General features: G+C 40.9%; 1 protein-coding gene across 2 annotated transcripts in view; it reads left to right on the top strand.

The window, feature by feature from the left end:
• STN1 (STN1 subunit of CST complex) overlaps positions 1-12,662 on the top strand; it is a 48,952-nt gene that overhangs the window by 27,648 nt on the left and 8,642 nt on the right. For both annotated transcript variants that reach the window (XM_050305222.1, XM_050305221.1), the window contains exons 6-9: positions 807-918; positions 1,432-1,594; positions 8,378-8,500; positions 9,050-9,122. In XM_050305222.1, coding sequence (XP_050161179.1) covers positions 807-918; positions 1,432-1,594; positions 8,378-8,500; positions 9,050-9,122 — 471 coding nt within the window. The remainder of the gene's footprint in view (positions 1-806; positions 919-1,431; positions 1,595-8,377; positions 8,501-9,049; positions 9,123-12,662) is intronic.

Genomic DNA, 12,662 nt, shown 5'->3' on the forward strand with positions numbered 1-12,662 from the left:
CAGCACAAGGGCAGTGTTCCACTGAAGCTTGGGTTCTCCTGAGCTCCCTGGCTCTGCAGGATGACTCAGTCACCTTCAGTCACCCGGGCACAGATCTGCATGCAGGTGCTGCCTCCGTATCTGACAGCTCTTTGGGCAGCAGGGCTCTGCAGTCCACTGCTTACACCCTGGGAGCTTCCAGTTACATAACTTCTTCTCTGTTCTGCATCTGTGCTCTTGTGTAAGAGTTGGTTTTCCCCAGTGAAATCTTTCAGAGGTAATAGTAGAATTATTTCTTTGGTGGGGAGAAGCCTGTCTTTTAAAAACCCTTGTAAATTGGATTAAAAGTCTAGATTTTTCAGCTCTAGCTAAAATTTGCAAGGGAATTCAATCCTCTTTTCCAGACAGAAGATTTATGAATATATACAACCCATTCAGGGGCTGGTAATAATAACAGAGAGAGCCATGCAATCGAATAGTCTCTAAATTGCTTTCACTTTGGCCCAAATAAAGCTCCTTACTATGTGTTAACTTCATTTAATGGATGAAGACTGTAGAAAGGTAAAACAGAGATCATAAATTCTGGTTAAATAAGTTGTCAGACAAAAGCATGATCTACAATGCACCACAACAGATGATTTACCTCCAAGTAAACTATAAAAGAAGGAGTGGCCTTTGTGGTTTTGTTTTCATAAAAACAATCGTGAACAACATTTGCCAGCTTAATACAGGCTGTGAAGCTCTGTTGTGCTGCCTCAGGTTTGCTTGCATAAAAAAATTGGTAGAGCAGTCCTGGCCATGTCTGTGTGTTCTTTTTGCTCCTCCAGATAAAGTCGATGATCCTTTGTATGAGATTCAGATTTCAAGAATGCTGGAGCTCCCCTGTCTCTATAGAGAAGTTTATGATAAACCTTTCCAAGGCCCTGAGGAAGGACAGAGGTAAATGTGGTATCCAGCCTGGTCTTTGGGTAAAGTGTGGAATTTTACAATTTTGGTTTTTTGTTGTTGTAATAACTGTGGAGAAAGACAGAACAGGGCCCAACTCTGATTTAGACTCTGTATAAACATACAGTAGCAGCCTGCTTTTCTCCCAAATGATTGCTTGTCATCATCAAATCCCAAATACATGACCTCAATAAACTGAATCAAACACCCATTTCTGTATCCAGTTTAAGGGTAGCTGAATGCTCGTTGGGAGGTCTGATGCCTGTAGTGTGGTTTCAGAGACTGCAGATCTTAAAATCACAAAACTGTTATAGCAAATTATTGAAGAGGAACAATTGAATGTTTATTCATCTAAAAATGTTCTGATTTAATTAAGAATTCAAGATAAAATTCTTTAAGAACAATAAAATATCTTTTGACCTTTGAAACCAGTCTAGTGGGCTGACTCTAGGTAATTGCTCTAAAACCCATTTCTTGCCTTTTGACATGTTCTCTGTATCCTTGTAGTGGCCTGGAGGGTCAGAATTTCTCAATCCATATGCTGCATGAGAAAGTGCAAAGCTTTCTATTAGAAAACAAAATTCAGACCTTTTACCAGCAGGAGCTGGAAACAATTGATTCTCTAGTGTCACTGGCAGATGTGCATCTACCCAGTCCCAGCTGTCAGGAGGTGAGTGAATGTACCTGTCTAAAGTTTTGGGTGAGGGGAAATAATACCATGTCCATTTTTTTAAGCATAAGCAAATAGTTAAGAGACAGATATCTTCAGAGGATTCAAAACCCACAAGGGCTTTAGCTTTATGCATGAATTGTTTACAGAGCTTGAGGAAATCTTGTCACTTTAGACGTATAAAACTGGGCTGAACAAAGCCATGTAAGGACATTCAGTTATTAGGGGTAATCTTGTGTTAGGGCTGAGCAACCCTACAGGCTGCAACAGGCACTACCTAATTTAGATTTGTAAATAGTGCCAGTGCCAGAAAAGGAGATGACTTTAAGGTCCTTGAGCTGTTAGGGACAGATGCTTGAGATCCTGAATTTGATCAGGAGAGAAGGGAGCACAAAGCCTTTGTCTTGTTTCTCATTTGAAGCTCAATACATTAATAAAGATGTAGCTTTCAAAAGGAGATTATGATGAGTGGATGAACAGTGCTCACTGTTATATGTTTCTCGTGTTGGAAATCCTGAGTTGTGAAAGGTTACGATTGAAAGCATCAGAAGATAGGATTAAAGGGAAATCAGTTTACAGATGTAAACAAACTGTTAAGAAATTTTCCAGTGAGTTACTATGCTCTTGATCAACTGCAGAATGGGAAATAGAACAAAAACCATTTTGTATAATGGTTTTATATTGCTCTGTGTTAGTTGGATAAATTACAAACCAGATTCTCAGCTGGTGTGGTAGATTTCTACAAAACTAATGGTTACACCTTTTGCCAAGATAGCAGTGGCAGCTGAAACTTAAACTGGAGTGTTGTGACTCACTTGTTTACTTTTCAGTCTTCTGTGGAGAAATAAATCCTCAGCAGTCGTTTTCTCCACCTGGTTTTAATGTGCACTATAATGTTAAGTGCTATGTTATGTTATGCTGATTGCTGATGTTGGTTTAATTCTTAAAAAAACCCCAAACAAAGCAACACAAAAACCAGTCCTTTGGAGATGAGGTCAAATGACAATTAAGAGTAGCTCTATTCTTGTCAGCCTCATTGAACTTCTGATAGCTGCTTCTTCATAGCTGAGTTGGGTGGTTTTTTGTTTTTGTTTAAGCCACTTTTTGTTTGTTTTGAAGCAAACATGGCTATTAACGCTAGCAGGAGCTATTCTCATTTTTGACAGAAAAGTATGATACTACAATATCCAACATGGGACAGGGTACTTCCTAAACTAGCTGGAACAGAATCACAAGTTCCCAAACACTTTACATTAAAGGAAGTAGTGGTCATTGTGACCAATACTGGAAAATTCCATCTTAGAAATTTCAGCATTTACAGAAAGATCAAGATAAATAACTGTGCAAAACCATTTAAAGTAGGAACTGGTGCAGAACAAACATAGAAAGGCTCAGAAGAAAACCCAAAAACTCCACAAAACCCAAACCAAACAAAATCCCAATCAACCAAATCACCCCACCAGAAAACCCACACCAAGAAAAGCAATATAGCATCAGTGTTGTTAGCAGTCACGAAGAGCTATCAAAATAATTAATAGTTATTCCTGACCCTCATGCAAGGGTGTGAGTGTATGTCCCAGGAATTTGGGCACACAGATGCTTATTTAGAAATTGCAGTTCTCTCTGTTGCCCTTTGGTATTAATTTCTTGCAAAGAGGCTTATCTGTCTTTGCATAAGAAAGGACTGCAGTTGTCAAGTGGCCCGAGTGCCTTAAGAGGAGTGCCCAGTAATGCTCTGGAAATGCATTTTGTTCTTCCTTTAATCTGTCTCTAGAAAGTGTCACTTCTCATAATTGGCAAAGGGTCAAGTACCCAGTTCAATCCATGAAAATGAGTGTAATAGATCTGATTCCTGTCCCTCTTCCTTTCTTTTCCCTTCTGTAGTGTTTTGTTTGGCATTGCTCTCAAACCAAAAGGATAAATGGTGTTGCTGATGTGGAACAGTGATATTTCATGCCTAATTGGCAAGGCAGCAGCTAGATGGGTGGACTGAACCAATCAGGCCACACCACAATATGCAACTTGTTCACTTCTTGCACTTTACCTGGATGTGAAAGGATGAGTTATTTGGATGTCTAACCTTAATATTTTTTTACCCCAATTCCAGTGTTCTAGAGCACAGTTACTCTTAAACTATTTGTTGCCTTTCTCTTCCTTTCCTTGTGATCCTAGTAGATGTAGTGCAGCCCCTTCATCTCTTTGCCAACTTTTAAAGTACTTGCACAGTGTTCATCGTAGGGTATGAAGAGGGAGGGTATCTCCCCATGGAATATTTTCTCCAGGGAGGTGGTGAGCTGCTGTGGAGTCACCCGCAGCGGAGTGGAGCAGGGAGCGAAGATGGAAGGAGGTAGCTGGGATAGCTTGAGGTAGGCAGCATCTCTGTGTTCCTTTTCAGCATTACTGTGTCTGAGCCCTGTCCACATCCCATACGTGTCCTACAATACCTACTTCCAGTCTTAATGGTTCCCCACCAGTGCAGTCTTCTGGCTCTCCAGAATAAGTTTCCCTCTAACAGGTGCACATGGCAGAACTCAAATCATGTCCCTTTCTCAGATAGATACTAGGGAAAATTTAGCTTTATAGTCTACAGAGGTTGGATAAGAGAATTGAAAGGCCTGGTGTTTCTAAAAATTGTTAAAAATTAACAAATCTGTTACAATCTTTAAAGTCAATGGAGCTTTATTTTGCATAACTAGTGCCCTGTCTATCCCTAAGCTGTAGCCTTTTCCTTATCCCTTAAAATAAATGACTTTTGAGACTGGAGGGGTGGGTACCAGAAGGAAGACTACAAGCAAAACCAGAAAAAGTAATTTAGAGCTTAGAGAACCTCCAGAGTGTACTTGCTGGACTTAGGCAATTATGTTTGTCAAATGGACAAACCTTTGGTTCCTTTCTTGAAGAAAGAACTGGACCCAACTTTTATGAACTGGACCCATCCAGTTTCTCAACTGAGTTAAATATTTGCAACCAGCCAGTCTTGATTAGCCATTTTTATACACTTCTTTCATGCATAAGCTATGGCATGTGCTGTTTTGGTGTTACCATCCCAGTTTGGGTATGGCACTTGGACACATAACTTGGGTTGTGCTTTCGAGACTGTGCTGTTTGCACTTCTCTTGATTTGAATATTATCTCAGGGTCAGCAATGCCAAGTAGTTAAAGCAGGGAGTTGAACAGTGTTGTTCACACTTACTATATATACCCTTTATATTGTAGGTCTAACACAGTGCATTATATATTCCTAATGCTGTGTGCTTGTCTTCCTGCCTCTTGAGGAGGCTTCACTGCTGCTTTAAATATGTATATTGCAAAGCTTATTATAGGACTTCAGGACTGACATGTCCAGAATCACTATTACTAAAATTGTCACCTGCCTAAGCCAAGGATTAAACACAGCATGACAAATTGCAAAGGGCGATTCCAGGAGCAGAATCACGTGTGTGGTTATACCAGGAAACTTTTGACACCATCAGGGTGTGTTGTGATTCATTATGAGTCAAAGGTTACATACTTTCAGCGTTTTGAACAGACTGACTAATTCCTGTACCACTTCATTTCTTTGACCTACTATTGATTGTACAGAGAGTTTGTCTTGTTTTAAAGATCTGAGAATAACTGGTTGCACAGCACCAGCCCACTAAGCTGTGTGAGATCCATCCGATGGAATATATTGATTAAAATACTAACTTAATTCTGGAGACATAAATTCTCCTGTTGGCTTTGCTGCAGAGTTCTTGGCTGGTCTTGGGAGTGAGGGTTAAATAATTATTTAATAGCCGCTTCTATCTCAAGACACACACACACCTGTTTTGTAGAAGTGATGAATGATTTTTGAACACTCCTGTGTTTGGATGTGCAGCTTAATTTATTTGAGTAGGACCTGATTTTGGAGGGGAGGGGAAGTTGTTGGTACTTCAGAGAACCTGAAATGGTGCACCAAGAAATCTAAGGCATGCCCAATGGGGGTGCTTTGCAAAATGAGGTGTGAACATTGTGAGAGGTACATTGGAAATTCAGATTCAAATCTTGCTGGTGCTATGGCTTGGCAGTTAAACTACCTAATATCTGCATTTCTGAGATGAAAGCTTTGTAAAAGTAAAGGGATGGCTAATAGGCTGTGGCTCAGGAGGAACTGTGTTAACAAGCAGGGATGTGAAATCACTTAGGATTTCATAGTTCTAATTTTCTTCTTCTGTCTATAGCCCCATGTTCAGTCTCCTGCAGATGTCTGCTCAGTAGACTAAATCACTAACTAGGGTGTACAGTGGCTCTGAGTGGGACCCAAGTCCAGAGAAAATGAGAACTCAGTTTAGTGATAAGAGGGATGGAGAGGAGGAAGCATATTCTAGATCACACTAGGAAAAAAATCCCAAAATTTTCCTGTCATTTTATGATAACATTAAAGCTCAATAATATATAACATTATTATATTAATATATAATATGATAATACTAAAGTGGGCAGGAGCCCTCATTTGTTTTTCAGGAACAGTCCTGCCATGGAGGCCCTTTCCATGGACTCTGCAGCACATATGAGTGGGTGCTGATATGTAGCAGCTGCTTACTTATTATAAGGCCTCGCTGCCTTCACTCTGTCATTGCCTTGACTTGCATTCTTAGTGATTCTGTTTCAGTATCCATCCAGGCTGAGCTGTGTGTCAGTTCACACAGAGCCTGTTTTTAATTATCTCCCTTTTCTGACAGGATCTCAGTGTTAAGCCAAACTGAATAATTATTGTGCTTCTTTGGAGATATTTTTATCTTTTTTTTCTCCCCAAATGTTTGCTTTCACATTAAAAATTGATCAGAGTCTTGAGTTGGTTGCTTTGCTAGCAATTTCTTACATTCTTGAGGATTTATTACTGCATTTGAATGAGAAGCAAAGTCTCTTCGTTTTACATAGGGCTACAAGAATGTGCTTTTCCATGAGAAAATGTTCACTCTTCACCTAATCCTTCCTGGTATATTTTATGTTTGTTTCTTCAGTTCATCAGAAGAGGGACCATAAAGAGAAATATGGTAGTGGTATTAATGCTGTGACTGGAATGGTGTCCAGATGGATGGTCAAGTTTGTAATTAGAAGTGGAGCCTGTTGGTATCCAGACTGATAGGTGTGGTGGACAGCAGGACAGATGAAGTCGTTCAGTCTGAAACAGAGAAAACCAAACTGAGAATATTAGACATTGTGCTATGTTAATTATCTTAAACTATTAGGCAATTAGATTTTATTGTTGATTTGAGAGCAAAAAGAGCAGTTGTGGGACAGAGAGCGAGATGTGATTCTGGCCTGCTGAAATACTGAGGATTAGCTGGAGGAAGGGGATGGAGAAACTTGTGATGCATGTGATGCACCAGTATCCCTTTAGAATCTCTGAACTATTCCCAGTTAGGTACATCAGCCTCTGGGCTTAGAGGCAGTTGAAGTGTTGCTTGAGAATTGCAAATGCATTGAATGAATGTTTTGTGAAAAGATGTTTTTCCATTGCTCATGTGGTGTCCGTTTTGCATATTCATGTGAATTCATTCTAGTGGTGGTGGTTGCCTGCTTTGCTCCCAAGGCTTCTGTGAGCGCTTCTGGTGAGTGAAGTAGGATATGTGAAATCTGATACTTTTGTTCAGAAGAGGGTGGGAGCATTTACAGTGATAGTTGGAGAAATGGCTTGGCAAATCTTGCTTTGGTTGCTCTGGTGTGGTTCTAGTTATCTCACGTTGGCTTGTGGGAAGCAGTTTAACTCTCTTCTCAAAGAAAACCACAGAGAGCTCACAGCATGCTCCCAACAGATGACAAAGCAATATCTGAGGAACTGAAGCAGTCTGTGTAGATAAATGGGAGGCTGAAGGACAGAGCAGGACAGATGGAGGTGGAGAAGAGTAAATCATCTACCCATACCTTTCCCTCTCCACAACTGATTATTTTCTTCTACTTCCTTAGCTGTCATTCCAGTGTCATAGCTCTGCCCTACTTTCAAACAAACCCTGCTTTTCCCTGTGGTTTTTTCCCTCTGCTTCCTTCCTACTCTGTTAGATGTATCCCAAACACAGAACCCTGTGTTCTCAGTAACCTCCTCAGTTATGAACTTCCAAGCACATTGTAAAGAGCTCATTTCCCACCACTCCTCAAAACTTGAATCCTTTGTTCCCTTATCTCATATACCTGTCTTAATTTTTCCATGCTCTTTATCCTTTCATTTCATTAGACTGTGGAGAAGCTACTGAGATCATGACCAGAATGTTTGTAAAAATTTGGAAACAAAGGGGACAAGAAACAAATACTGTTTTTTTCAGTTTTCTCCTTTCCCTGATTGAAATCAGGAGATGAGAATCCAGTCCTCTGCACTTGGATTCCTCCTGAATACCACCTTACAAAACACTGATCTTCCTACCTTTCTATCCTTATTACAAGGAAAACTCTGAATGTGAAAAAAGCTTGATTAGCTAAATAGTCAAATGCTCTGCAAGCATCACAAGCCTGTTCCAAGAAAGAGTTCTTAGTACCTAATCAAATAGCTGCTAAATACAAAGAAGGCAGTTTAGAGGTTGTGGTTCTTTAAAAATGGGACAAGCTTCTGGTGTTTGGGTTTTGTTTAAAGCTCATGGATACTGGTTAGTTCATACATAACAGATACGATTTGTGAATTACTAAATGAAGAAAAATGTGTAACAAAATTCACATAAAAGAGGACCTGAAGTCCTCTTTTTCTTGAAAGTATCTGGAGCTTTTGCTAGTAACTTTAGTTGAGCTGAGATATCTCACCATCTGCTTCATTTCTTTCTTCCCATCCAGGTGAAGCCAAAAGGGAACTCCAGTTCCAAAAGGATTCACAATTTTTTTAAGGAAGCAATAAAGATGCTACAAGAAAAAGGAGTGGTTTTCCAGAAACCTGGTAGCTCTAAGGACTTATACCACGTAAGGAACTGAGCTGTGGTTGTAAACAAGTTCAGGGGGATGACTTTCACAGTCAGTAGAAACAGTAGAAATATCCAGAGAAAGTAGAAATGTTTCAGAAAGAGATGCTGGACATCCAAGTGCTCTCCATTTACTCAAAAGTCTTATCTGCAGCACAGCTGGTTTTACCTTTGTGTAACCCACTGAATTGTTGTTCCAAGTTCTGTGTTCACTGGGTTACCAAACTGCGCTGACACAGCTGAGCTCACTGAAACCTGGGACAGTTCTTATTGAAGTGTGTTAAAGCATGGTGTTCTACTGAGTCAGCCTTTGGGTTGAATTCTGTTGTATCATATTCTTCACCTAACTTATGGATGCTGCTAATAGTAGTCAAATAATAACTGAAGATTTGATGTTTATTATTAGTCTTGTAGGCAGTATATGATGCAGACTGTAGTTATGACAGTGTTAGCTTAGAATACATCATGTCCTTGGATTGCTTCTCAACAGGCAGGCCATGTACTGTGAAAGAGACTGCTATAAATCACCAATATCTTCTTTTTTCTGCAGGTGACTGACCATGACAAGGAATTGCTTAAAGTGACCCTTGATGTGATTAAAGAAGACTGTAGAAAACCCAGGCGTAAGTATTAGAGTGATCAGGGCTCTGAGGAGCTGGTGCTGATATACTGATGACAGTATCTCCTCCTGCTGCTGGATTAGATATGCTGTTTGTCCTTACCTCTGGACTTGGAGCTGTTGCTGGTGTAGACCCTCAGTACAGCTGAAAGCAGGAGCTGAAAGCAGCAGCTCCCTGTGAGTGTGGAGAGAGGAAGAGCTGGTATGCCCATCAGGAAGCAAACCTCTCAGATCTGAAATAAGCAGCCTTTATCTTAGATCTATATCTTTAGAGAATACTTAGATTTTGGGAGGAACCAAAGTTAGGTCACCACCTAGCAGCTGTTGCATTGCGCTCTGCAGAAGTAGCAAATCTTGCTGGTTCAGTTTCTTCAGGGGAGTTGACACAAAAGTGACCATGTGGAAAGGTGAAGTCCCTGCCTCCATTAAGTCAACAATAAAACCTGCTTAAGTCAGTATTATATTCTCTGTAGATGTTAAGCTCAGGTAGGGCTCAGGTGGTTGTTCTTTGCAGGTAGGGATTTCAGTCAAACAAAGTGCACTTATTTTCAGATAATGTACCTCAAGTGGCTTCTGAGTTATCCCTGTCCCTCAAGCCTATTGTGTCTTATTGCCATAGTGATAACTTGTACTTGACTGGAATGTTTGCTAATTGCACAGGTACATTGCTACAGAGTGTCTTTCAGTTCATTTGGCCGACTGTGTCAGCAGGGATCACTTGCTGCTGGAGTGCAGCTATTTGTGGGATAGAACACGCTTTAGTACAGAATAATGACTGAGTAGAACATAAGGCATTAATCTTAAATTGCTCATGTCCTTATACTAACATAATGGTGCTTGTAGGACCTGGTATACAATGGTTATCCTGCAGTGAGGAAAGGCTAAGTGAAGCAGTATTGTGTTGGAGTTTTCAACTGGCTACCTTAAAAAATGGTACAGTTGTAGACAAGGTTTGGGGTGGAGGTGAAAGTTCTTTGTATCTTAGGGGGATGGAGGGAGTTGACGTTACTGGGCATGCAGGTTAAGATGGACTCATTTGTCTTAGCCTGTTTCAATGCAACAAATTACCATATAACATTGTTTTATTATCTTTTATCCAATTAACAAATACAAACATCATTAAGAGTCAAATCATTCCTCTGCCCATTTTATACATCATCTAGTTCTGGTAACCTGTTTTGGTTTTTTTGTTTTTTGGTTTTTTTTTTTTTTAAATATATCTGTGCCACTGTCAAGGCCAGAACCTGTATACAGTTGGCACAGGGTACTGGGTGCTCTCCTCTTGTGCATTGTCACACTAGTAAAGTACTCTGTGATCCATGAGACCTTGGGAAGTTCTTTCAGTCTGGAGGAGTCAACAGCAGAGAGGAATTTGTAGATCAGTCACAGAAAAGACTTTGAAGAGTCCTGAGTCCTCAAAGCCATGTTTTCCATACTAAGCAGGTTAAAATTAGCAACTGCTTAACAGAGCCTCTTGTTCTCCTTGAAGTTTTCCCCCTACTTAGTTTCCTGCTGTAAAGAGGACAATTTCCAGGTCAGTGTCCCTTTGCTGGTTTTCAGAAGGACCCTTTCAGTGACCTGGTCACTAGTGATAGAAGAAAAGCCAAGAAGTTTCAGTCGAAACCAACAGGGCACTGCGGCATTTGTTGTCTCTGAATGATGCAAGAGTGTGGAGCTCAGTGTGGCTGCCGGCCCCCCTCTGGCGGCAGGAGGGCAATCCCAGCTGGGCTTCCAGGGAGAAAATAAGGACACGGGTATATTTTGCTTGTTTGTTGCAATGAGTTCCTACCTGTTTTCCTTCAGGAGTAGTAGTAATCTTCCATGACAAGAAGACTGATTTATGATAAACCAAACTCTTCTCTCCAGTGAGTTACTCCTCTACCAGTTTTCCAGGCAACGCCTCACTCCATTGCTTTAGTTGTGACACGTTCTCAGGCCCAACCCAGCTGTCTGGAACTACTGTACAAATAATAATAAAAAAAATCTTAAGTGTGCCTACTGAGAGCTCCACAAACCCTGATCCATAATGTACCTACGTGACAATCCTAATTCTTGGCTCCACTTATAATTCCAAACAGCCTGATCTTAAATGCCCTCAGCATGAGGCCACTGTGGGTCCATCTAGAAGCTTAAGACAGCCAGACAGGAGACAGTGCATTTTGACTCAGATTGAACTGCAAAATGGATTTTTATTATTTTTTTTTAATCTAAATTTGCCCTGGTTTTAGGTTTAGATCAGGCTGATAGTAGAGAGGACAAAAAAAACCAGAACCACTTGAAGTTAAATTTAATATGTCAGAATGTACCCTGTGTGAGATGTCCACAGTGGGCAAATGATAGTTGTTTGGTTACTCTGTCCCCTCTGATGTTGGTAGTCAGGCACAACAGTTAATGACAACCTGGCTTACCTCAGCTGCTGGACAAAAGTTGGAAACTGAGATGTCAGTGAAAGAGGGACAGCATGACTCCACTGCGAGGAGTGCATTCCCTCAAAGCTGGGCTGTAGACTAGGAGTGTTTCTGAGTTACTTGATGACTGTACACACCTGCAGCTACCCCAAAGTGCCATCTAGGAGGAAAGTATGTATTGCACTGTTGGGTAACACTTGAGTCACTAATTAATTCATTGAAACTGAAGTTACTGTAGATCAGGGATGGGCACTTCGACCTCCTTATGACAAACCAATGACAAATGTAAAATGTGGTTACCCACCTTGTTTGCAACAACCATCACCATGACCAGCTAGAGGCATTGTTCTGTTCCCTGCAATTACCTCTCCTAGGGTGGTGGACACATTTTGGTGGCCAGCCACAAAGGCCTTTTATCATGCTGGATCACTGACTTCTAAAGAAGTATTTCTGCCTGATCCACAGTCTAACAGGAATTAGGCTGAACTATTTATTTACCACTCTCTACGAGTGAATTTTTTTCAGCAGCTTCTAAGGCAGTTCTGGGGCTCAGCAGATTCTAGAGTAGAGAATAACAAAAAAAAAAACGAAGGCAGCAACAACAAAATATAGGGACCTCCCTGGCCCATAGCAATTTCTCAGTACCCTTATCAAACTTGCCTTGCATCACGTGAGCTGAGGGCTGAGGAAAAGGAAAATAATTTGTGCTGATGTGTCTCATTTATGCTTGTTTTTCACTATTAGCCACCGAAGAGAAATGTGTTGTCAAGTTCAGCACTTGGAGAGACTGGGAGCCTGCAGCACGGATGATTAGTGTGTTACAGGGTCTGTGGGAGGAAATGTTGACTGCGACAGCTTCAAATGACAGCTTCAGATCACAGCTCCACCTGGTACACAGAAGCTGTGTGCAGCCATTGGGGACCTCTGTGCTTGCCCCCCTAGGAAAGGGGGTTATTTTAAAACTTCTGGTCTCTTGCACATTTCAGGGCTAATTCCTCTTAAAAGGAGATAAAATTTGATAATGAAGGTCTGAGACTTTCTACTCCCGTAATTGTCTGAGTAGTCTGAAGGGGCAGGGACGGATCGCACTGAGGTGAATGGAAGCTGCACTGCAGCAGTTTTTCCACAAGATGCCA

The sequence above is a fragment of the Myiozetetes cayanensis genome, unplaced genomic scaffold, assembly GCF_022539395.1.
Source record: "Myiozetetes cayanensis isolate MyiCay16 unplaced genomic scaffold, myiCay2020 scf10, whole genome shotgun sequence".
Lineage (NCBI taxonomy): Eukaryota > Metazoa > Chordata > Aves > Passeriformes > Tyrannidae > Myiozetetes > Myiozetetes cayanensis.